At 43.6% G+C, this 26,070-nt stretch overlaps 1 protein-coding gene across 2 annotated transcripts; it reads left to right on the plus strand.

Annotated features, from left to right (window-relative positions):
* KCNG3 (potassium voltage-gated channel modifier subfamily G member 3) lies at positions 1 to 26,044 on the plus strand. 2 transcript variants are annotated; one of them, XM_027113279.1, is made up of 2 exons: positions 1 to 979; positions 23,510 to 26,044. In XM_027113279.1, the coding sequence occupies exons 1-2, from the start codon at positions 315 to 317 to the stop codon at positions 24,153 to 24,155; spliced, it is 1,311 nt and encodes a 436-aa protein (XP_026969080.1). In that variant the 5' UTR covers positions 1 to 314; the 3' UTR covers positions 24,156 to 26,044. The 2 variants fall into 2 exon arrangements, with proteins under 2 accessions (XP_026969080.1, XP_026969079.1); XM_027113278.1 differs by having other exon boundaries at positions 1 to 946.
* Positions 26,045 to 26,070: the final 26 nt, after the last annotated feature.

Consider the following 26,070-nt stretch of genomic DNA (forward strand, 5'->3'; position numbering starts at 1 on the left):
TTCTCGGCCCGTGGGGCGCAGCGCTGGCGCCAGAGGGGACTTCCCGGCCACCTACAGGTACTGCCGTGCTGAGGGAGCGTCGCTAGCAGCCACGCCGGACTGCCGAAGAGGCTAGAGCCGAGGGGCTCCCGGGCCAGCGAAGGGCAGCAGCGGAGCGCGAAGGGCAGCAGCGGAGCACGGAGGGAGAGCCGGCGGGACAGCCTGCGGGGCCCGACGGCGCGCTCCCCGGTCGGCCAACGGCAGGCAGGCCCCGCGCGGCGGCCTGGGGGGCGGCGGCGGCGCCGTCGGGCTTCGGGGCCTCTGGGCTGCCAGCCATGACCTACAGGCGCAGCGGGGCGGCCTCGGTGGTGCTGAACGTGGGCGGCGCCCGGTACTCGCTGTCCCGGGAGCTACTGAAGGACTTCCCGCTGCGCCGCGTGAGCCGGCTGCACGGCTGTCGCTCGGAGCGCGACGTGCTCGAGGTGTGCGACGACTACGACCGCGAGCGCAACGAGTACTTCTTTGACCGGCACTCGGAGGCCTTCGGCTTCATCCTGCTATACGTGCGCGGCCACGGCAAGCTGCGCTTCGCGCCGCGGATGTGCGAGCTCTCCTTCTACAATGAGATGATGTACTGGGGCCTGGAGGGCGCGCACCTCGAGTACTGCTGCCAGCGCCGCCTCGACGACCGCATGTCCGACACCTACACCTTCTACACGGCCGAAGAGCCGGGCGCGCTGGGCCGCGACGAGGCGCGACCCGGCGGTGCCGAGGCGGCCCCCTCCCGGCGCTGGCTGGAGCGCATGCGGCGGACCTTCGAGGAGCCCACGTCGTCCCTGGCCGCGCAGATCCTGGCCAGCGTGTCGGTGGTGTTCGTGATCGTGTCCATGGTGGTGCTGTGCGCCAGCACACTGCCCGACTGGCGCGCCGCGGCGGCCGACAACCGCAGCCTGGATGACCGGAGCAGGTACTCCGCCGGCCCTGGGAGGGAGCCCTCCGGGTAGGACGCACTGCTTCTTTGCCCGTCCTGTCCGTCCTGTCGAGTCTGTCCGTCCCGTCCGTCGGTCCAGTCTCCGTCCTGTTTGCCTCCGGGAGGCCAAGCCAGGCCGGGTTCTGGGCCGAGCGCGGCCATAGGCGCGGCGAGCCAAGGGGTGGGTTGGTCCTCACTACCCCCCACCCCACCCCGCTTTCCCCAGCTCTAGCCGGCTCTGGTACGCCCACTAGACGCCCCTCCTGAGGGCGAATCGCCAGCCTTGGGGAGACGCAGATAGAGATGAACAAGCCTCCCATGTTTGTAGTTTACTTTTGAGCAAATTAGCAACCGGTTAATTAGATTTCTCTAAACTTTTATCGTTAGTATTCAACAATTTAACCTTGGGCTAAGAGGAGTTTGAATTATTTGCCAATTTCTGATGGTGTTTGAAAAGATGAAGTCTTGTTATCATGGTGTGGTCTGCTGTACACTGCCCACACACTCTATATACTCTGCATAACATTAGTTGTAATGGAATTTTTATAAAGGAGATTAATTTAGCGATAGACTCTAAATAATGGTTGTCCGTGCCCTTTTCCTCTTCTTTTCCTACCAAGTATGGAGTTAGCAAAGCACCTGTCCACCGTTTGTTACCAGATTCACACTGTAACTTCCGGAAGATCTTCAGGCTGGGGAGGGAAAAAACCATGGGAAACTGCCCTAAGTTCAGAAACAGTATCCAGTATTTAATGGTTTTTCTTTTCACTTTAGTAGGATGAAAGGAAAATATTTTGATCTTTCCTTTGATAGTGCTTACCTTTCAGTAGTGATAGCATACTTCTGTTTTTAGTACTAGTGAGTTTATTTTGCATATTTGGTGGGAGGAATAAACAGTAAAGTTGGGCTTTCAAGGGAGACAGCCTCTTTGGGCACAAACACAAAATTGTATCATGTGTTTTACCTTGGATCTTCTTTTAAGATTTACTCTCCATTCATTTTAAAAACTTGGTTGCTTGCCTGGTAATCTTTTCCTGATAGACATGTGCATGGTTCCACTGGTGCTATGTGCCCTGATACTGGAGTGGATTACTTCCACATAATATTCTTCCTTTGGAGAGTAAAGATTTTTATTTAAATTTAGGAAGTAAATAAACTATCTGGGACCATGGAGTCCATTACTGATATGCTATCTTGACATGAAATCTAAGACACATGCTTTGAAAGGAAATTAATTAGAAAACTCATTTTGTTTAATGTATTAGTTTCTGAGTTTTCAATTTACAGATAAGAATTACTTATTTGGTACTCCATCAGTATAATGAAATTAATTTATGTACTTATGAAAGAAATGAGAGACATGAATAATAATTTTAGGGGGAAAGAGAGAAAGAAACCAAAAAGGGAAGAGACAGATGGAAAAGAGGAAGACTGCAAAAGAAGTGAAGGAAGAAGATAAATGTTTAATTTGTGTATATGTATTTTATGTATGTATATAATTATTCACGTCAGAACTGTTTCCTAGATACGCAGATATTTCAGGCAGAGACATGTTTTTCTTGGCTTAATGGCCCAGTTTTAAGCTTCACTCTGAGTGTAGGTATATGAAAACCATTATCTGTAATCCCAAACAGATAAACTGAGGGATGACTGAATGACTTGAGGAGGCTGCACATTACAGAGGGAGCCTCCCACAGGCCCCCTCCAACAGACAACTAAGGTGGTACTTTGAGAATAGTGTCTCAAACCCTGTTTGCTTGTGGTTGCTGAAATTAGGCTTTCTTCCTAAAACATCTTTCTGATCATATTCTGATCATCTCCCAAATGAAGTCGGAACTTCTCTCTTGGCCTTCAAGGCTCTTTACCTTTGGTTTGTTTTGTTTTGTCTTGTTTTGTTTAGCCGCGCTGCGTGGCTTATGGGATTTTTAGTTCCCTGACCAGGGATCGAATGCTGGCCCTTGGCAGTGAGAGTGTGGAGTCCTAACCACTGGACGCCAGGGAATTCCCCAAGGCTTTTTAAAAATTTTTTTTTAATTTAATTTATTTATTTTTGGCTGCATTGGGTCTACATTGCTGCACTCAGGCTTTCTCTAGTTGCGGCCAGCGGTGTTTACTCTTTTTTGTGGTGCGCGGGCTTCTCATTGCGGCGGCTTCTGTTGTTGCGGAGCACGGGCTCTAGGCATGCAGGCTTCAGTAGTTGTGGCTTGCGGGCTCAGTAGTTGTGGCTTGCGGGCTCTAGAGCACAGGCTCAGCAGTTGTGGCGCCCAGGCTTAGTTGCTCCGTGGCATGTGGACCAGGGCTCGGACCCGTGTCCCCTGCATTGGCAGGCAGATTCTTAACCACTGGGCCACCAGGGAAGTCCCTCCCCAAGGCTTTTTGCCCGTTAACCACAATCTGCCTTTGTTGACTTACCCACTGTAATTTGCAAGCATCTTTTGAGTATCCGCTGTGTTCAAGGTACTCTCGGTATTCCAAATATTGTAACATTTTTGGGTGAGGAAACCGTGTCAAGCTGGCAATTGATGTAGGAATCAGAGGCACAATTGATCAACAATTGGGTTGAGCTGTTCTGGGAAGGTCTCAAGGTGGAAGAGGATGGAAACAAGCTGTCTTTGGAAGGTTGCAGAGGTTGTGCACTGCCCAACACTGGCAGGTGGTATCATTTATGTAAACTACAGTGTTTGAAACCTGTACAACCATGTGTACCCCACCTGGGAACAAAATACGGAGATTTTCCGGGTAATAGGAACATCTAGGGCCTAGGCATGACATTTGTATATTACGTTTAGGGGTTTAGGGAGTGTGAGTCCAGTGATGGAGTGAGAGATTGAGACAGGGCAATGTTAGAAGGTCTGGAATGAGAGGGAGAATAATTTTATTTTGCAGGCAGTGGTTAGCTGTTGGCAGGTTTGGGGTGAGTGGATCATGAGTATAAGGTAACAAATGTCATGAGTTGTACACCATAAATTGGAGATGGTGGAGACTGGAAATAGGAGGATTAATTTGGAAATTTTTGCAGAGGGAGGGAATGAGAGCTTGGATTGCTTTCAGGTTGGTGAGAATGGAGATGAAATGACAACTCTGGGAGATAGTAGGAAGAATCAAAATAAATCCAGGGCATTGGAAGGATACAGGCTCAGGGACTGAGTAAGTGGATTTCCAGGATCTAGGAGCACTCCCTGCCACCTGCAGGCTCCATTTGTCCAGACCAGCCTGTTCACTTGCTCCTGAACCACCTGGATGTCCCTTACTGTGCAGTCAGTCCCTTTTAGATCATCCATCAAGCCCAACTCTGATTCTGTTTCCCTTTTGAAGCGTTTCCTGACTACCCTAGTAGATGTGATATTTCCTCCTGAGTTTCTTGAGAGACTGCTTACTTGTGTGACTCATTTGGCAGCTGTAATATCCTTCCTAGCATGGTGGTTATTTTTTTATATAACCATGTCTTAGCCACCAAACTAGATGAGATGAAAAGCCCTAGAAGGCATCTAAATTCTCTTATATTGTACTATTTATTATGATAGCATCTTTTAGAAAAAACTATTATTCAGGCACAATAAATATCTATTGTTTATCTACTTTTCAAAATATAACCTTCCAGGAATGTATCTTCTCTTGCATAGATTGAAGAGCTCTGTGGGTTAAGGCTGAGGCATTCAGGCGGTAGAACTCTTAGTTGAGGAGAATGGGATCCTGTGCTAGAATGAGAAAAAAGTCTGTTAAGTCAGGGAGTCATTATTTATCAAGTACTTACTGTGCAAAAGGGATAAAGATAAGAATATATGGTTTGGGGACTTCCCTGGCGGTCCAGTGGTTAAGACCTGACCCTTTCACTGCCAGGGTGGGTTCAATCCCTGGTGGGGAGCTAAGATCCAGGAACTAAGACCCCGTAAACCACTCTGCGCAGCCAAAAAACAACAACAGAAAATCCCAAGAACTGCTTAGTTCTTTTATGCAGCTGCATGACGTTCCATTGTATGAATGTCCTATAATTTCTGGACACTTAACATTGTTTCTTGTCTGTAGGGAATGCTGTAGTGAATATCCTTGTACATGTACATTATTTTGCTTTCATGAAAGTATATCCATAGGATAAATGCCTGAAAGTAAGTCATTGGGTCAAAGGACATTTGTACTTGCCTTTCAAAAAATTATATATATATAATTTTTAAAATTTTTATTGAAATATAATTGATTTAGAATGTTGTGTTAGTTTCAGGTATACAGCAAAGTGATTCAGTAACATATATATGTATTCTTTTTTAGATTCTTTTCCTTTATAGTTATTACAAGATATTGAATATAGTTCCTTATGCTACAGTAGGTCCTTGCTGTTTATCTACTCCATATTTTGTACTTGTCATTTTCATAGATAATTCCAAATTGCTCTGCAAAAAGTTGTATCAATTTATACTCCCACCAGCAGTGTGTGAGAGACCATGTTTTTTCATACTCTACAAAGCGTTATTATACTTTTGATTTTTTTTTTTAGTTATTTCTGAGATACACATTTTAAAGTAATAACTAGAATTATGACTTATAACATACCTATACTTTTAATTTTTTTATCATGCTGGAAGGTGAAAAATGGTGTCTAGTAGTTTTAATTTATTTTATTTATTTATTTATTTATTTATTTATTTATTTATTTATTTATTTATTTATTTATTTATTTATTTTTGTGGTTCGCGGGCCTCTCACTGCTGTGGCCTCTCCTGTTGCGGAGCACAGGCTCCGGACGCGCAGGCTCAGCGGCCATGGCTCACGGGCCCAGCAGCTCCATGGCATGTGGGATCTTCCCGGACCGGGGCACAAACCCCGTGTCCCCTGCATCGGCAGACGGACTCTCAACCACTGCGCCACCAGGGAAGCCCAGTTTTAATTTATTTTGCCCTGAGTAAAAATGTGCATCTTTACATATATTTAGGACTCACTTATTTTACTTTTCAGTGAGCTGTGTAAATTTTGGCGATGACTTTCTTAGTTGGCGATTTTTAGAAAGAATTAAGAAATTAGCTCTTTGTTAATGACATAAGTTGCAAATATTTTGTTCTCTAATTTAGGACCCCATTCAAAGAAAACTACAGGGACTTCCCTCGAGGCACAGTGGTTAAGCATCCGCCTGCCAATGCAGGGGACACGGGTTCGAGCCCTGGTCCGGGAAGATCCCACATGCCGCGGAGCAACTAAGCACGTGTGCCACAACTACTGAGCCTGCACTCTAGAGCCTGTGAGCCACAACTACTGAGCCCAAGTGCCACAACTACTGAAGCCCGTGTGCCTAGAGCCCATGCTCCACAACAAGAGAAGCCACTGCCATGAGAAGCCCCTGCTCACTGCAACTAGAGAACGCCTGCGCACAGAAACGAAGACCCAACGCAGCCAAAAATAAAATAAATTTTTTTTAAAAAAATAAATAAATAAAAGAAAAGGAAAAAAAAAGCCTCTGTGCTCCCAATGCAGGGGGCTTGGGTTTAAAAAATAAATAAATAAATAAATAAATAAAAATAAAACATGGACCAGATATAAATAAGTTGTGCCTTTTACTTTTTGGTCCCTCAGTTTTCTCAGCAGCAGTGTTCTCTCTTTTTTTTAAACTTTTAAAAATTAATTAGTTAATTAATTTTATTTTTGGCTGTGTTGGGTCTTGCTGCACGCGGGCTTTCTCTAGTTGCGGTGAGCAGGGGCTACTCTTCGTTGTGGTGCATGGACTTCTCACTGCGGTGGCTTCTCTTGTTGTGGAGCATGGGCTAGGTGTGTGGGCTTCAGTAGTTGCAGCGGGTGGGCTCAATTGTTGTGGCTCACAGGCTCTAGACCGCAGGCTCAGTAGTTGTGGCGCACGGCCCTAGTTGCTCCGCGGCATGTAGGATCTTCCCGGACCAGGGCTTGAACCCATGTCCCCTGCATTGGCAGGTAGATTCTTAACTACTGCACCACCAGGGAAGCCCAGCAGTGTTCTCTTTTGAGTTTTAAATCTCTTTAGCATGCAAAGCCTTGCTGTAATTTTAATCTGTTCTTTAGAAATTTTATTCTAAAAATTGCTTTGTGTTGTGAGACTTTGAGATGTAAAGATAATTAAATTTCTTTAGGTGTTATTTTAAGCCCAAGTTTAAAAATGAAATAAAGATGAAACAGCAGGTGATAGAAATTTAAAACTCAACTGTATTATTTCTATTGCCTTTTAGGTCAATATTATATAAATTCAATAGGTTTTTTAAAGTACTTTAAAAATAAAAAGCAATATTTGAAACTGAAGATGAAAGTCTCAGTGCTTTTACTTTGCAGATAAGGTGGATATTTTCGGAAACCAGTAATTAATAGATCTCTGATAGGATTGAACATAACCCAGAACCTCAGTTAAAGTCTGTTCTTTCACAGTGGACTGTTTCTTTTAATATGTGTACAGTGTTTTTCTATCTGCTGCCAATTTTAGAATTCAGTGGAAACTTCCTTTGTTAATACCTTTTCTTTAATCAAAGTGCTTTTTTTCTCCCTTTTGGTAAGCAAGTTATTTTAAACATTATTCTTTTTTTTTTTCAAATGAAAACTTTGCTCATTGGAAAAAAGTACAGTTCTAAGTGTTACAGAGTAAAGAGTAAACATGCCTCTTTCTCCTGCATCCTATTACCCAGTTTCTGAGTATTCTTCCAGAAATTTTCTTTGCATATATACAAATATACACACTACGTATATATGAGTGTATGTATGTGTATATCCACTATCCACATAATTATATATGCATATTATACAGATGTCTCTTATTTATTTATATATATATTTATTTATTTGACTGCACCGGGTCTTTGTTGCAGCAGGTGGGCTCCTTAGTTGTGGCATGCAAACTCTTAGTTGCGGCATGCATGTGGGATCTAGTTCCCTGACCAGGGATCAAACCTGGGCCCCCTGCATTGGGAGCATGGAGTCTTATCCATGCATCACCAGGGAAGTCCCTACAGGTGTCTTTTTATTTTTATTTTTTTAATAAATTTATTTATTTTTTATTTTATTTTTTGTCTGCATTGGGTCTTTGTTGCTGTGCACGGACTTTCTTTGGTTGCAGCAAGCGGGGGCTACTCTTTGTTGCAGTGCGCAGGCTTCTCATTGTAGTGGCTTCTCTTGTTGTGGAGCACGGGCTCTAGGCACACGGCTTCAGTAGTTGTGGCACACGGGCTCTAGAGTGCAGGCTCAGTAGTTGTGTCGCACGGACTTAGTTGCTCTGCGGCATGTGGGATCTTCCCGGGCCAGGGCTTGAACCCATGTCCTCTGCATTGGCAGGTGGATTCTTTTTTTTTTTTTTTTTTTTGCGGTACGCGGGCCTCTCACTGCCGTGGCCTCTCCCGTTGCGGAGCGCAGGCCCAGCGGCCATGGCTCACAGGCCCAACCACTCCGCTGCATGTGGGATCTTCCCGGACCGGGGCACAAACCCATGTCCCCTGCATCGGCAGGCGGACTCTCAACCACTGCGCCACCAGGGAAGCCCTGGTAGGTGGATTCTTAACCACTGCACCGCCAGGGAAGCCCCCTTACAGGTGTCTTTTAAATTTGTAACTGGGATCATTCTATAATCTTGTTTAGCAATTTGCTTTTTTCACTTAACATCTAGGAACTCTTTCCAAATCAGTTAATATAAATCTTCCTCCTTCTTTTTAAAATTTGTGTAGTATTCCATTGTATAGATGGGCCACAGTTCATTTACAAGTGTCTGTCCTATCAATTATAGTAATGGCTGTAATAGTCAGTATTTATTGAATACTTATAATGTGCTAGTCACTTGTTAAAGTTTTACAATTATTTTATCATCTAAGCCTCATAATAATCCTACAAGGTAGCACCATTGTTATCCCCATTTTATGACTGAGATTTAGATAGATTAAGTAGGATGTCAGACTCACATAGTGGTTAAGTCGTGACCTGGCATTTGATTCCCAGGTCCCTGTTCTACTCTGCTGTGGAATGGTTAGCTTGACTGTAGTTTTTCAAAAATGCAAACAGGAGTGCAGAACACAGTCTTTTTCATGTTTCTTTGCAAATTGGTATAAGTGCATATGTTGGATAAATTCCAAAGTGGAAAAATAGCTGGGGACTATTATAATAGCTGGTGTAGTGGTTAAGAATCCGCCTGCCAACGCAGGGGACATGGGTTTGATCCCCGGTCCGGGAAGATCCCACATGCTGCGGAGCAACTAAGCCCGTGAGCCATAACTACTGAAGCCCACATGCCACAACTACTGAAGCCCGCATGCCTAGAGCCCCGTGATCCTCAACAAGAGAAGCCACCGCAATGAGAAGCCTGCGCACCACAACGAAAGAGTAGCCCCCGCTCGCTGCAATTAGAGAAAGCCTGCGCACAGGAACGAAGACCCAACGCAACTCAAAATAAATAAATAAATTTATAAACATACAAAAAAAACAGTACCTTATACAATGGGCTTTTAAAACAAATTGTCCCTATTTCTCATTTAATCTGTATAATTTATTTAAATGGTGGATGTTGGTGCTTTAACATTTCTACAGCAAATGCTCTAAAGAATTATTTTTAACTTAGGAGACTATTGAAAATAAAGCAAACTTCAAGCATTTTTTTAAAATGTGATTTCTTTATGCCAATCAAAATTTGTTTTCTTTGACTACAGTTACCAGAAACTTAAAAAGCAGAACAAATCAATCTGTGAAATAAAGGAAATACACGTTTTACGAAGGCAGAAGAAGAAGTTATGCATAAAACCATCATAAAGTCTTTCAGGCATGTAAAAAAATATAGATTATAGTACATTGAGCACCTGTGTACCTACCACCCATCTTAAGAAATAAAACATAAAAAGTACAGTTGAAGTCTACTAGGTGCCTTTTCCCCATTGAAATCACTTCCTTTTCCACAGATATAGCCACTTTCCTGACTTTGGTGTTATTATTTTATGCATTTAAAAACACTTTTAGGGAATTCCCTGGCAGTCCAGTGCTTAAGACTCTGTGCCCGCAATGCAAGGGGTGTGGGTATGATCTCTGATCAGGGAACTAAGATCCTGCATGCACAGAGCACAGCCAAAACAAACAAAGAAACAAAAACACACTTTTTAAAAAATTAATTTATTTTTTGGCTGCTTTGGGTCTTCATTGCTGCGCGGGTGCTTTCTCTAGTTGCAGCGAGCGGGGGCTACTCTTCATTGCGGTGCACGGGCTTCTCATTGCAGTGGCTTCCCTTGTTGCAGAGCATGGGCTATAGGGGCACGGGCTTCAGCAGTTGTGGCACGTGGGCTCAGTAGTTGTGGCTCACGGGATCTAAAGTGCAGGCTCAGTAGTTGTAGCACACGGGCCTAGTTGCTCCGTGGCATGTGGGATCTTCCCGGGCCAGGGCTTGAACGCGTGTCCCCTGCATTGACAGGTGGATTCTTAACCACTGCACCACCAGGGAAGCCCACACTTTTTTTTTTAAAGGAAGCGCGTTTTAATCATTGCTCATAATTGGAATTAACGTAAACATGACAATTCTGAGTACAGCTACAAAAAAGTTCCTTAAGATAGTACGGATTCCCTGAAGAGAGATTTCTAATTGAGAAACCTGTCAGTAATCCAGGAAAGGAGGGACATGCGGAATGTTCTGCCCCACAGTCTTCCAGGCTCATCCCAGAGCAAGGTGGGGCCCAGGGGAGGAGTCCAGACAGGCATAACGAGCCCTCCACTGGGATGACCCAGGCCCCAGGCCAGGGCATGTGTTGAAGGGGCGATGTGGGCCAGGCAGAAGGCCACGATTCTTCTCCTTGCCGAGTTCCACAGGGCTTCAAGCCTCTACAGGGTTTCCGCAGCTTCGGGGTGTGGGTTGGGAAGCGGCCTGGGCACTTGGAGGCGATCTGGCTGCGTGTTTTTTGGCCTCCGCTGCTGCTGGCATCTCCTGGCTATTCAGGCCCTATTGTGCCCTGTGGTGTTTGTCTTTGGCCTCTTCTTGACGGGACTGTCGCTCCATCCTGGATTAGCCACTGGCTCCTGGACGTGTGGGTCTCACCAGTGTTTTTGGCCGCTCTCCACCTGGGGACCGTCTACATGTCCGGTGCAGGCGTGACGTGGCAGCCCACATGCACAGTAGTGCATGTTCCCACAGAACTGGGGGCTTTGGCAGGAGGGGCGGCTCAGCGCAGGGAAGTTATCCAGAGCCCAGGCCCAGGCTTGTTCTCAGTTCAGGCCCAGTGGCATGTGGGGCTCTGGATGTGCCCTCCTCCAAGACAGCTATTCCAAGGTGTAGTATGCGGGGGCTTCCATGGCTTCAGCCTCCTCACCAGGCAGGGACGCCTAGCAGGTCTAAGCAAAGGGGCAAATCAAAAACACTTTTAATATATGCTTGTACATACATATGTATTTACACATAAAACATAGCATTGTTTTTGCATTTTTAAAACCGTTTTTAGGGACTTTCCTGGCGGTGCAGTAGTTAAGAATCCGCCTGCCAATGCAGGGGACATGGGTTTGAGCCCCAGTCCGGGAAGATCCCACATGCTGCGGAGCAACTAAACCTGTGTGCCACAACTACTGAGCCTGTGCTCTAGAGCCCGTGAGCCACAACTACTGAGCCCACGTGCCACAACTACTGAAGCCCACGTGCCTAGAGCCCATGCTCTGCAACAAGAGAAGCCACTGCAATGAGAAGCCCGTGCACTGCAACGAAGAGTAGTCCCTGCTTGCTGCAACTAGAGAAACCCCGCATGCAACAACGAAGACCCAACACAGCCCCCAAAAATAATAATAAATGAATAAATAAATAAATTATTTTTTAAAAAAAGAAAAGAATTGGGGGAGGAAAGGACTTGGGATTAGCAAATGTAAGCTATTTTATATAGGATGGATAAACAACAAGGTCCTACTATATAGCACAGGGAATTATATTCAATATCCTGTGATAAACCATAATGGAAAAAAATATTTAAAAAAGGAATGTCAGGGCTTCCCTGGTGGCACAGTGGTTGAGAGTCCGCCTGCCGATGCAGGGGACACGGGTTCGTGCCCCGGTCCGGGAAAATCCCACATGCTGCGGAGCGGCTGGGCCTGTGAGCCATGGCCGCTGAGCCTGCGCGTCCAGAGCATGTGCTCTGCAACGGGAGAGGCCACAACGGTAGAGGCCCGCGTACGGCAAAAAAAAAAAAAAAGAATGTCAAAAAATAAATAAAAAAATAAAAAGAGAAAGTAGAAAAAAAAAAGAAAAGAATTGGTATCAGTTTTTATAAGATGATCATGTCTGAGGAGGATGGTCTCTTGATATCATTTCTTTTTTAAAAAATTCTTTTACTAATGCATTGCCAATGAAATTTAAAAAAGAAGGAGTAGAACCCATCGGTAGTTGTATATGGATTGGGAACAGATTAATTCTTGCAGTGAGTTGATCTTCTTGCATCATTATTTAGATGGATTAGTGTCTCTTTGGAGTGGAGGTGAAGGTGCTGGGAGAGATTATTGTACCTGCAGGATGAAGGGCGCCCACCCGGAGTGGAGAACGCTGGTGGCCTGGATGGGCAGGTGTTGATGGGTCTGGGTTTCTGTTGCTCTCATCTCTGGGAAGTTTTTTAGTAGTGAGAACCAGAACCGCAGATTTTGGGTCTCTCCACTTGTTATGTGTAGGTTCACCTAGAACATGGTGGTTTACTGAAAACTCATTCCTCAGCATCTGGTGAAGAAAAGCTGCCCTGGTGTCCCCGACTTTGAGAGCATCTGGTAGAGATACACACAGAAATGTGGATGGTTTCTTCAGAGGCAGCCCAGAGCCAAGTCCTCGATTACAGGGTAATGAACACAAACACTGAAGCATGGTGTTGATGAAATTCTTTTCATAATTTGGCTCTGGAAAGATGATTTCTGTCTTTTCATCTGTTAGGAAAATCAAGAGACTGGTTCACAGCAGCCATCTCTTTTTTGTTTGTTTGTTTTTGTTTTTGTTTTTGCGGTACGCGGGCCCCTCACTGTTGTGGCCTCTCCCGTTGCGGAGCACAGGCTCCAGGCTCCAGACGCGCAGGCTCAGCGGCCATGGCTCACGGGCCCAGCCGCTCCGTGGCATCTGGGATCCTCCCGGACCGGGGCACGAACCCGTGTCCCCTGCATCGGCAGGCGGACTCCTAACCACTGCGCCACCAGGGAAGCCCGGCCATCTCTTGTAGTAAGATTGCTGGGTGGTTTTCTTTTCTTCGCTTGCCTCGAGGCATCTGCCTGGTTCCCTCCGACCCACACATCTCTCCAAGGTCCAGGATGGTGTTGAAGGTCTGCTCAGTCTTGGGCCATCTGCTCATATCCTTGCAGCTGTAGCTCTTTGTGCCCTTCACAGCCAGCCAGTGGCAGGGTCTTGTTGAAGTCTTCTGCCATCTATCCCCCATTTCATTTCATTGCATTATTTCGTTTCATTTCATTCCCGTCATCTGCCAGCTTGGGCCCTCCATTTCTCTTGCCTGTGTCACAGCCTCCTGATTGTTCGCACCCTCCAGTCAGCCCATAAACATCTGCCCGCTGTATATTCCCACAGTACACTTGGCCTCTTCCCAGCTCACAGGCCTGGCAATATGCCCAGCACATGGTAACCTCTTAAGAAATGCTTATTCAACAAATGAATCCACCTGTTGCCAAATCTTTAAGGGGTTCCCTTTGCCTTTAAAGCTATAACTTGACTTTGAAAATCTGTCAGCTTTGCCATAAGGCTTCAGTGTTGCCATAAGGCTTCCAGCCATAAATCCTACAATCACGCCTCTCTCCACTGCACATCTCACTTGGCAGCCCAGTGAGGATCCCTGTTCTCTGCGTACTATGCATTCAGTTGTGAGAATTAAATGAATTAATATGTATACATTTACAGAAGAATGCTTGGTACTTGAGTAAGTACCTAATGTATGTTTTTGTTTATTTTCATTACTGATCTAGAGTACAAGATAAAAATATATGAGTGGTATGGATTTTTTCTTTCTGTAAGGTAATTAAAATACATAAGAAAAAATCAAGTTTGTTTTTGTTTGTTTGATTCCTGCCTTTTTCCCCCATTGAACTTGTGGAGAAAACTTTTATAAGGACATGAAAGAGACTGTAGAGAATTTGGTGGACGGTGATGTAGTTTGTTGGAGATTTTTATTACACCACGTATCATCACACTGTATAGGCCTGCTAGAAATGCCTCATACGTTCAAGCCTGAAAGCTTGGGGTAGGAAGGGTGCAACTTTTCTTTTTGTGCTACTCCTGGGGCTGTGCTGGTTGATTCAAGCCACTGACAACTTCATCACGGTGATTGCTCTTCTAGTTGGGCATGCTTTTCACTTTTTCTTTAAAATTTTTCTTAATTGGAAAAATAATATGTGCACATGGTAAATCATTTAAGGGCACAAAAGGTAATAAAGTAGAACGTGAGTTTCCATCCTGCGGTCAGGCTCCCTCCCTAGAGGCAGCAACTGATATTAACAGTTTCTTAAGTATCCTTCCAATATACGCAGACACACACACACACACACACACACACACACACACACGCACGCACACACACAATTAGAGCATGATATATGTACTGGCCTGCACCTGTACATCTTGAAGACTGTTTCACATCAAAGCTCAGGAATGCACCTTAACTCTTTTTTTTTTTTTTCTTAACTCTTTTTCGTGGCTACATGGCATAAGGTAGAGTCATAAAATTTCCAATGTCAGTTTCATATGGTTCAACCTAATAACTTTAGGAAATACATTTATGTAATCAATCTCCTCTGGAGAGATGTTTATATATCTTTTTATCCTTGGGTATTACAAACAGTGGATCTCATTGTACATATTCTTATGTAAATATGCAAGTGTGTTTGTAGGATAAATTCCTAGAGTAGGTGGCTGGGTTTCATGTGCAGTAGAAAGCTTGATAGGTTCTGCCAATTGCTCTTCTAAGTGGTTGTACCGGTTTATGCTACAGCCAGCAGTGTGTGAGAATATAGGCAGAATTCTTGGGAGAAGAGAGAATGAAAGGATGGAGCTTCCATTCTTGCCTTCTCTTTGCACTCAGGAAAACACTGACATGATCTCCTTTTGAGTGTGAAGGGAAGACTGCAAGCCCGGAGATGGTTTGTAATAATGATAACTATAGACACGATTTATTGAGCACTTACCATTATTTCATATTAATTCATTTAATTCTTAAGACAATCTGAGAGATAGGTCTTACTGTTATTCTCATCATTTAACCATTGAGGAAAATTCAGGAAGAGAGATTAAATAGCTTATCCATGGTTTCACAGCAAGTTACAAGTGGAGAAGGGCTCCTTGCTTCAAGAGCCTCCTATCTTCTCCCCTTCGTTGGACAGTTTCATGTACGTATTTTTATTTTGGGTAAAAAATACATAACATAAAATTTACCATCTTGCAATTCTGAAACTGTGTTAAGAACCAGCAGTATGAAAAATGCTACTCTAACACATAAACCATGGAGACTAAGAGACTGACATATTTAATAGTAACAACATTGTCATAAAAATCATTAGCACTTTCAGATGTTCCTTAGTGCTTCAAAGCCCAGTAGATCCGTGTTTTATTACCTGTGCCACTGCAATTTCTTAGTTGTGTGATCTTGGAAAAGATGTTTGACTTTTTAACTTCAGTTTTGTAATCTGTAATATGGAAATATTAGGGGAAATACCCGTTAAACAACAACTTGTCTTTTTCCTCTTCCCTCAGCCCCTGGTAACCACCATTCTATTTTCTGTTTCTCTGAATTTTGACACCTTAGATACCTCCTATAGGTAGAATCATACAGTCTTTGTCTTTGTGTGTGTGTGAGACTGGGTATCTTTCACTTAGTATAACGTCCTGAAGGTTCATCCATTTATTAGCATGTGACAGGATTTTCTTCCTTTGTAAAGCTGAATAATATTCCATGGTAAGACTGTGACACATTCTATTTATGGAGTCATTCATTAATGGACATTTGGGTTGCTTCCACCTGTTGGCTATTGTGAATAGTGCTGCTATGAACACAGGTGTGTAAATATCTCTTTAACACCCTGCTTTTAGTTCTTTTGGATATATAACAAGAAGTGGGATTGCTGGATGATATGGAAGCTCTGTTTTTTATTTTTATTTATTTATTTTTTTGCGATACGCGGGCCTCTCACTGTTGCAGCCTCTCCCGTTGCGGAGCACAGGCTCCGGACGCGCAAGCTCAGCGGCCATGGCTCACGGGCCCAGCCGCTCCGCGGCATGTGGGATCTTCCCTGGCCGGGGCACGAACCCGCGTCCCCTGCATCGGCAGGTGGACTCTCAACCACTGAGCCACCAGGGAAGCCCTGTTTTTAATTTTTTGAGGAACCTCCGTACTGTTTTCCACAGCTGCTGCACTATTTTACAATCCTACCAACAGTACACAGAGATTTTAATTTCACCACGTCCTCATCAATACTTGTTTTCTGGTTTTTGTTTCTAATAGTAGGTATCCTGATGTGTGTGAGGTGATACCTTCGGATTGGTTTTGATTGCATTTCTCAGATGATTAGTGATGTTGAGCATCTTTTCAAATGCTTGCCGGCCATTTGTATACCATCTTTGAGAAGTGTCTGTGCAAGTCCTTCGCTCATTTTTAAATTGGGTTATTTGATTCTTTTGTTGTTGAGTTGTAGGGGTTCGATATGTATTCTGGATATTAATCCCTTATCAGATATATGATTTGCAAATATTTTCCCCTATTCTGTAGCTTGCCTTTTCACTCTGTTGATTGTGTCTTTTGAGGCACAAAAACTTTTAAGTTCGATGTAGTCCTATTTGTCTATTTTTGTTTTTGTTGTTTGTTCTTTTGGTGTCATAGCCAAGAAATCGTGGCCAAGTCCAATGTCATGAAGCTTTTCCCCTATGTTTTCTTCTAGGAATTTTAAAAAAACTTGTTTTAGGTCTTACATTTAGGCAGTTAATCCATGTTGAGTTAACTTTTGCACTTGGTGTAAGGTAAGGGTCCAACTCAGTTCAGCACGATTGTTTGAAAACTAAATTTATTTTTATTTATTTATTTTTGGCTGCACTGGGTCTTGGTTGCTGCACCCGGGCTTTTCTCTAGTTGTGGCGAGCGGGGACCACCCCTCGCCGCGGTGCGCAGGCTTCCCCTTGTGGTGGCTTCTCTTGTTGCGGAGCACGGGCCATGGCACGTGGGCTCAGCAGTTGTGACTTGTGGTCTCTAGAGAGCAGGCTCAGTAGTTGCGGCACACGGGCTTAGTTGCTTCACGGCGTGTGGGATCTTCCTGGACCAGGGCTTGAACCTGTGTCCCTTGCATTGGCAGGCAGATTCTTTTTTTTTTTTTTTTTTTTTTGTGGCTGCGTTGGGTCTTTGTTGCTGCGCACGGGCCTTTCTGTAGTTGCGGCGAGTGGGGGCTACTCTTCGTGTGGTGCGCGGGCTTCTCATTGGGTGGCTTCTCTTGTTGCAGAGCACGGGCTCTAGGCGCACGGGCTTCAGTAGCTGTGGCTCGCGGGCTCTAGAGCGCAGGCTCAGTAGTTGTGGCGTACGGGCTTAGTTGCTCCACGGCATGTGGAACTTCCCAGACCAGGGATTGAACCCGTGTCCCCTGCATTGGCAGGCAGATTCTTAACCACTGTGCCACCAAGGAAGTCCCCTCAGCACCATTTTTTGATGACAGGCTTCAGTTATCCCTTAAAGCTCCCAGAAGAGCCATTCCAGTCCTTCAAGTTCTGTCAATGTCACTACATTGTACTGGACAAAAAGCTGTTGAGCACTTGTATGTCTGATGGGAAGTAAGGGCAGGAGATACAAAGATGAATAAGGCAGGGAACTCTCAGGTGATGTGATTGCTCTATGTCTTGATAGGAGTTTCAGTTATAGAGGTTACACATTTGTCAAACCTCAGTGAGTGTGCACATAAGGTTTGTGCATTCCATTGCATGTAAAGTTCAAATCAAAAGAAAGAAATGAAACAAATATTGAACTCTGGTTAATAATATGCACTCTGAATTTTTTAGATGGAAGTGCACCGATATCTGGATTTATTTTAAAATGCATCCAAGAAAGAAAGGTTAATAGATGGATATAGGGGTGAATAGGTGATAAGCAAGTATATTTAAAATATTAATTAATTTGTTCCATGTGTGAAATTTTTCACAATAAAATGTTAAGTGAAAAAGATGAGAAGTTAGCACCCAGAGGGAGACTGATCTTCACCTCATACAACATAGTTAATGGCTTTTTATGTCCTGTCCTAGTCTTTTTTGCAGGCAGGAGGGGATGGTTAGCACTAAAAGCATTTATTCTCCTGTGGAGCCTGTTTGTAAACCTCTGAGTCATTGCCGGAAGTGCCTTCTGTCATGACGGATCAGTTAGGGAAATTAGAATGACTGATGATTGCCAGCAATTTTTGAGCTCCTCCAGTGCCTACGGAAGGGAATACATTTTACATCGTAACTTAGTACACAACTATATGTAACTGAAACAAAAGTTTTATGAAACTATACTTTGATGCACACTAATATTTCTATTTAATTTCCAAAAAAAACCCTCCATCAGTTTTGATCCATTAATGGGCTAAGAACCAGCAGTGTGAAAAATGCTGCTCTAATACATCAACCATGGAGACCAAGAGATTGACGTATATAATTTAATATTAACAATGAACATTGTCATAAAAATCATTAGCATTTTCAGATGTTCCTTAGTGCTTCAAAGCCCAATAGATCTGGGTTTCATTAGCTATGGCACTGCAGTTTCTTAGTTGTGTGATCTTAGAAGAGATGTTTAACTTTTCAGCCTCAGTTTTGTCATCTGTAAAATGGGGATATTAGGGGAAGGACACACTCCATAAAGTTCTTGAAAAGGGTTAAATGAGATGATGTCTACAAAGTGCTTAGCACAGTACTCAACTGAAAGGCCTCTCCCTCTCTCTCTCTCTCTCTCTCTCTCTATATATATATATGTATATATATATATTTAGCTGTGAATTCATGAGCTTCTATTTGTTTGGGTCTCAAAAGAAATCAGAATGGGCTTCAAAGGATTCTGGTATCCTCAGTATCTTCTTCCGTTCTTTTTTTCAGTTTGTTTTTTATAGAAGTAGACCTCGGAGTGCCCAGTCATTTGCTGTAGTGCTCAGTAAAACACAGCACTTAAGTTTTCCAGCAGTTGCTGGAGGTGGCACTGGCAAGAGTGTCATTTGGAAACATGGGGAGTTTTGGCAGGCTTAGTGGTGTTTGTTTTTGGAGAATGCCTTGGCATAATCCTGGGTGAAAGAGGGATGCCTGGGGTTTCTCACTTATTCATCTCCTTAGCGTGGAATTCTGGATAAATTGTGTCTGACTTGGGGGGTGGGCAGGAGGAGCCCCGTGGGCCTCATTACAGATGGGTTTACCTCTTTGAAATTCCCTTACTGAGAGATTATTTAGTGTCATTTGGATTTCCTCCTTTTTAATCTGAACAATTTGGCTTCTGGTGGAAGTAATTAGCTGAAAATGTTCTGGTGTTTTTGGCACAATTAAAATTTTTACTCTTCATGGGCTTCCCTGGTGGCTCAGTGGTTGAGAATCCGCCTGCCAATGCAGGGAACACGGGTTTGATCTCTGGTCCGGGAAGATCCCACATGCCGCGGAGCAGCTAAGCCCGTGCACCACAGCTACTGAGCCTGCGCTCTAGAGCCCGCGAGCCACAACTACTGAGCCCGCCCCACGACTACTGAAGTGCAGCCAAAAATAAATAAATAAATTTATTTAAAAAATCTTTTGGCTGTGTTGGGTCTTCGTTGCTGCGCGCAGGCTTTCTCTAGTTGTGGAGAGCGGGGGCTACTCTTCGTTGCAGTGCACGGGCTTCTCACTGTGGTGGCTTCTCTTGTTGCGGAGCACGGGCTCTAGGCGCATGGGCTTCAGTAGTCGTGGCGTGGGCTCAGTAGTTGTGGCGCACGGGCTTTGTTGCTCCACGGCATGTGGGATCTTCCCGGACCAGGGCTCGAACCCGTGTCCCCTGCGTTGGCAGGCGGATTCTCAATCACTGCACCACCAGGGAAGCCCCTACTCTTCTTAATTTAATAGCATCTTAGGACTTTATTGCTGGGAGATCCCTTAGAAGATCAGAGTGAGAAGAGCAGCAGGGCTCCCAGCATCAGGTCTAGTGCTCTTGCTCATGTCTGGCTAGAGAAGAGACAGTACTTTAGCTCGAGAACTGATAAAAACCACAGCCGATCAGAGAACACTATTGCTGTGACTGCTTTGTGCTCTTGCAATCCTTTTTGAGTGTGTATCTTATTACTTACTGAATTTACCAGTTTATTACTTAGGATAGCAACCAACTTAGAAATTCTGGTGGCTTAACACAACAAGGATTTATTGGTTGCTCACATACCATGTCCCATGTCCAATCAGAGTCAGGATGGGGAATGTCTGTCTTTCTTTGAACATATACTCAGTGACTTGAGCTGGTAGGGACCCCACCTTCTTGGAGCCACTTAGGACACATGCCTTTCAGGTTGCCGTGGCAGGGAAGAAAATTCACACCTACTCTTCCATGCCTCTGCCCAGAACTGTAGTCATTTTGCCCACAGCTCATAGATCAGAACTGGTCACGTGACCTTGCCTAACTGCAAGGGGCTAGAAATATGGGGGAACATATGGAGTATTTGATGAGCATTACCAGGGAGAAGGGATGCCTTTAATATGTTTATTAAAACTGAATATTGAAAAAATGCAGCCTCCTATCTTCTAGATCTACCAAGTTTCATTACCCTCCCAGTTTTCTAAGCCTCCAGGTTCATAGAGGTCATTATGGCAGCAGCTTTTACTGACAGCCTGGTGGGGATAGAGAAGCTGCTGCCAACCACAGAGTAATGGGGTCTCTGTGCAGAACGGCAGGTAATACACTAGAGAAAGAAATAGGGGCAGCTGTGACCTCATCTGCTGATCTTCCTCACTGGGCGGTAGGTTGGATTACTTTCACTGTGGGCTGTATCTTCTTGCTTAGTTTGTGTGTAGGCTGAAGAATAATCCCTCCCTCCCCACAAAAGATATCAGGTCCTAATCCTTGGGAACCAGTGGATATTACCTTAGATATCAAACGGGATGTTACAGATATGATTAAATTAAGAATCTTGAGATGGGGATTGTCCTGGATTATCGCAGGGGCTCTGCATGCTATCATGTGTATCCTTACAAGGTGGAAGCAGAGGGAGATTTGACATGGTGAGCACAGAGGCAGAGATAGGAGTGATGTGGCCTCAAGCCAAGGAATGCCAACCAGGAGCTGGAAGAGCCAAGGAATGGATTCTCCCCTAGAGCCTCCGAAGGGAGTGGGCCCTACTAACACTTGATTTTGGCCCAATGATAATGATTTTGCACTTCTGACCTCTGGGTATGTGAAAAAATAAATTTCTGTTGTCTTAAGCCGCCAAGTTTGTGGTAATTTTTTTGTTGTTGTTGTTTTGTTTGTTTGTTTTTGCGGTACGTGGGCCTCTCACTGTTGTGGCCTCTCCCGTTGCGGAGCACAGGCTCCGGACGCGCAGGCTCAGCGGCCATGGCTCACGGGCCTAGCCGCTCCGCGGCATGTGGGATCCTCCCGGATGGGGGCACGAACCAGTGTCCCCTGCATCGGCAGGCGGACTCTCAACCACTGCGCCATCAGGGAAGCCCTGTGGTAATTTTTTCAGCAGCCACAGGGAGTTAATATACTCAAGTTACCACTTTCTTGTTGGTCAGTGGTTCTTGCCCTTCTGACCAGTGAGGAATTGGGACTGGAGTGAATACTGGGGAACCAAGTGACTGGGGAATAGGGTGAGAGTGAGAATTTTCTTTCTGTACTCTTTTTTTTTTTAACCTTTGAAATTTAAACCATGTGAATGTACGACCTATTCAAGACATAAATCAAATTAATCTCTGTGGCCCTAGGAACCTCCATAGTAGGGGAACATGGTTAATTTTATTTATTCATTTCCCTGAGAAGCATTCAGTGCAATCTGTGTTCTGTGCCATGCACTTTGGGTACTTCTTTTCAAAATGTTGCCCCACAGACCTTACCATCCCACCTGCTACATTTTCTTCTCTCTCCATCATACTTCTCATGTTTGGTTCTAGGTCAATAGTAAGACAGAATTATGTGGAGAAAAATGAATGATGGTATAAGGACTGTAACTTTAAATTTGAATTTTAAAATGTAATTTAATTATAATTTTTTAAATGCCATGTTTAAAACATTTTATTAGTCATATTTGTACTGTACTGTACAGACATGTACTGTAGTGCATTTTCTTTTCTAAAGCTACTGCATGAAATAACTGAAATAAAAATATTTACAAATAAAAAAGTGTAATTTAATTAAAAATTACCTTAGCATTACCTCTCACTCTGGGTCAGGGCTTCCTAACCACTGTGCTGAGGTTTAATTCCTCAGCCTTGGGGAGTGTGGGGCGAGGCTGGTGGCTTCCACTTCAGGAATGCTACCCCTTGACGCCAGTAGGCTATGTAGGTAATATTCTTTTCAACGTGTGCAGTGACATGGAAGGGTTGGTAAATACTGCTCTAGGTTAAATGTGGCCCTATATTTTATTTATTTATTTATTTATGGCTGCGTTGGGTCTTCGTTGCTGTGCACGGGCTTTCTCTAGTTGCGGCGAGCGGGGGCTACTCTTCGCTGCGGTGTGTGGGCTTCACATTGCCGTGGCTTCTCTTGTTGTGGAGCACGAGCTCTAGGCTCTTGGGCTTCAGTAGTTGTGGCATGCGGGCTCAGTAGTTGGGGCTCACGGGCTTAGTTGCTCCACGGCATGTGGGATCTTCCCGGAGCAGGGCTCAAACCTGTGTCCCCTGCATTGACAGGCGGATTCTTAACCACTGCGCCACCAGGAAAGTCCATGGCCCTATATTTTAAAGATACATGTTGAATCAAAATAGCTATGGAAAACAAACAAACAAACTTGTTGGGTCTTAGTGATTGTTTTGCTCCACTGCAGGATTCCTCAGCCTTTTTTCCACTGTAACGCTTGTGATGAGGATGGTCATGACCTGGTGCTCTCCTGGTGAGGGCACTGGCATTCCTGAAAAGCCCAAAAGGCAGGCTCAGATTCAGTGTCTCCCACACAGCCTGTAGGAAAAAAAAATACAGTAACATTTTCGGAGATGATATTGAGTTCACTCCTATTTACCAAGAAGTAAATCATTGAAAACTTGGGTGTGTCCACTGTCTGTAGGAACCAAGTCCTTCTGACCTACCTAATACCTTACATCACAGTAGAGAACCACTGCCCTCATGGAATAACATTTCATAGTGTGGCGAGCTGAGTATAAGTTAATTTCAAGCCAACAAGTAAGAGATAGATTTTTTTTTTAAGTATTAGTGACAACAAGCAAACAAATGTTTTTTTCAATGCTATTACCTGCCATATATAAATAAGAACTTCATTAAGTTCAGTTTTCATTTGTTGATGTATTTGTTGTTCTGTTGCATCCCGGTGAGTCTGATGATGTTGGTAATGCCGTCTGTTCTTTTATGTTTTCTGGAAAGGTAACTAAATGTGTATGTCAGTGTAGTACTATCTGAAGAAATCTGAGAGCTATTAAAATGCTTAAAAATAAAATGATCAATTCTTCTTTTGTTCTCTTGACAGGATAATTGAAGCTATCTGCATAGGTTGGTTCACTGCAGAATGCATTGTGAGGTTCATCGTCTCCAAAAACAAGTGTGAGTTTGTCAAGAGACCCCTGAACATCATTGATTTACTGGCAATCACGCCGTATTACATCTCCGTGTTAATGACAGTATTTACGGGCGAGAACTCTCAACTCCAGAGGGCTGGAGTCACCTTGAGGGTGCTTAGAATGATGAGGATTTTTTGGGTGATTAAGCTTGCCCGTCACTTCATTGGTCTTCAGACACTTGGTTTGACTCTCAAACGATGTTACCGAGAGATGGTTATGTTGCTTGTCTTCATCTGTGTTGCCATGGCAATCTTTAGTGCACTTTCTCAGCTTCTTGAACATGGGTTGGACCTGGAAACATCCAACAAGGACTTCGCCAGCATCCCTGCTGCCTGCTGGTGGGTGATTATCTCTATGACTACAGTTGGCTATGGAGATATGTATCCTATCACAATGCCTGGAAGAATTCTTGGAGGAGTTTGTGTTGTCAGTGGAATCGTCTTATTGGCATTACCTATCACTTTTATCTACCATAGCTTCGTGCAGTGTTATCATGAGCTCAAGTTTAGATCAGCTAGATATAGTAGGAGCCTCTCCGCTGAGTTCCTAAATTAACGCATTGCAAATCAAATCTTGCATACACTTCATTTGATCGAGTTGACGCTACTTCATATTCATGCATTTCTCGTTGGGTGAGCACTGCAGTGGTACTGTCATCACCTTGGTAGAGTAAAAATTGTCCTTCCCAGCTGAAGGGGTAAAGCAGTTTACTTATTATGGAGTAAATATGATTGAGACTGCACAGGAAAAGGAATGACTCCTAGAGTAAATTTTAGGATCCTGTTTTATTTAGACTTGTCTCTTCCTTGCCTTGAACAATTACATGTTTCGTGTTTGTTGTAAAGTATATTATTTGAACATTTTAAAACCGAAAGCTACTATTTTCCAAATGTTTTTCCGTCTTGTGAATGCAGAGGAAGCTTGGAAGTTATAGTGTTTTTTGTTGGAGAGTAACATTTTCATTTCTAAATGTTTTATAATCTCTCATATCAATGTCAGAAGTACCCTGGAAACATATGTCAGATGCAGGAAGTGTTTAACAACTACTTTAAAAATTTGGCCACATTTTAAACTGTATAGTGGAGCTAGTAGATACAAGCAAGAATAGTATTTGAGAAACTTCTCCAGCATATTTCTCAATTATCTGATTTGTGTTTGCTTCTGTTATTCACCTTATCATACAGCTTCATATGGAAGATTGAGTGTGTTCTTCCTTTTCCATTTTGGATTTCTTTTTTCTCTGTCCTGATATGACTAAAAAGAGTATTTGTATTGCTTAGCATTTTATTGGAGTTCATTTTATTTGAATTCATTGCTGTTACTAGGTGAGAATTATCCTAAGATTTGGATGTCCAAACAAGAGTTCCAACATTAAAATGATAATGGAAATAGTTTGATATTACAACCTGTACTTATCTTCTTCTGCTCTTAATTTTTTTTTGCCAAACACCATGGCTTTAATAAGACTTAAGATGAAAGGATATTTACATAGCCGTTTTATACCAAAGTCATACTTTGATGTTGTCACTAGATTATCACAAGAAAAGAAATTATTTCCTTACTCTTGGTTGCTGTGTAGCCAAGCCAGTTTTAAGTCAGCTAAAAACAATGAGTACATAATTATTTGGGCTGATCTTCGCCACTGTCAATTACAGCTATGCCAAAACTTCTTGTAACAATATTGAATAATATGCCATACTAATCTGGCTAGGTTATTAGGACTAGATAATGTAAAACTGAAGATTGTTTGCTGCTGAATTTTAGCAATCTGAATTAGGATTTTGCTTTGTTAACCAGTTGCCGTAAGGCCGTCAGTATAGAAACACAAAAAATTAAAGTCATAGATTCATGAATAATTTAATGTTACACACTGTAATTTAGTGGGGGTGGGAGGGGGAGCAGAGGAGTTGGAAAGGGGACCTGGATATATTTATCAAAGAAAGAGTTACCAGACGTGTTCATTAAAGGAATATTAGCCGTCGTCTAGTTCCAGCCTCAAGCAGTATGGGTAGAAAACCAGGGCAAGAGAGGATATGACCGTGAAGGAGTTGGGGCTAAAACCTAGATCTCTAGGAACCTAGCCCAGCAGCTTATTCTTAACACACCTCTGGGTTTTAAGAAAAGCCTTGAGAAACCACACTCTTTGCTGTTGTCACTGCTGAGGTAATAATAGCGAAACCATTCCTTTTCCCTAACTTCCTTTCCTGAATTTAAGTGATATTTTGGCCATTAAGACTGTCGCCCCATCTTGCCTACTATTGCACACTGGTATGTTACTTATTACATACTCAAAATAAGCTCTGTTATTTATTGTATTTTAATATATTTGAAATAAGTAGCATGGATTTATTTTTTCTTACCTATTTTGATTAAGGCTTTGTGATTTATGCAAATAACAGGCAGGTGATAGCACCCCCACATTACTAACAAGAATAAGACAGCCAGCAATTTTTCTGGCACTGAGAACTCT

Source organism: Aethalodelphis obliquidens, unplaced genomic scaffold (assembly GCF_003676395.1).
Source record: "Aethalodelphis obliquidens isolate GAN/ISIS:26980383/991018 unplaced genomic scaffold, ASM367639v1 scaffold12, whole genome shotgun sequence".
NCBI lineage: Eukaryota > Metazoa > Chordata > Mammalia > Artiodactyla > Delphinidae > Aethalodelphis > Aethalodelphis obliquidens.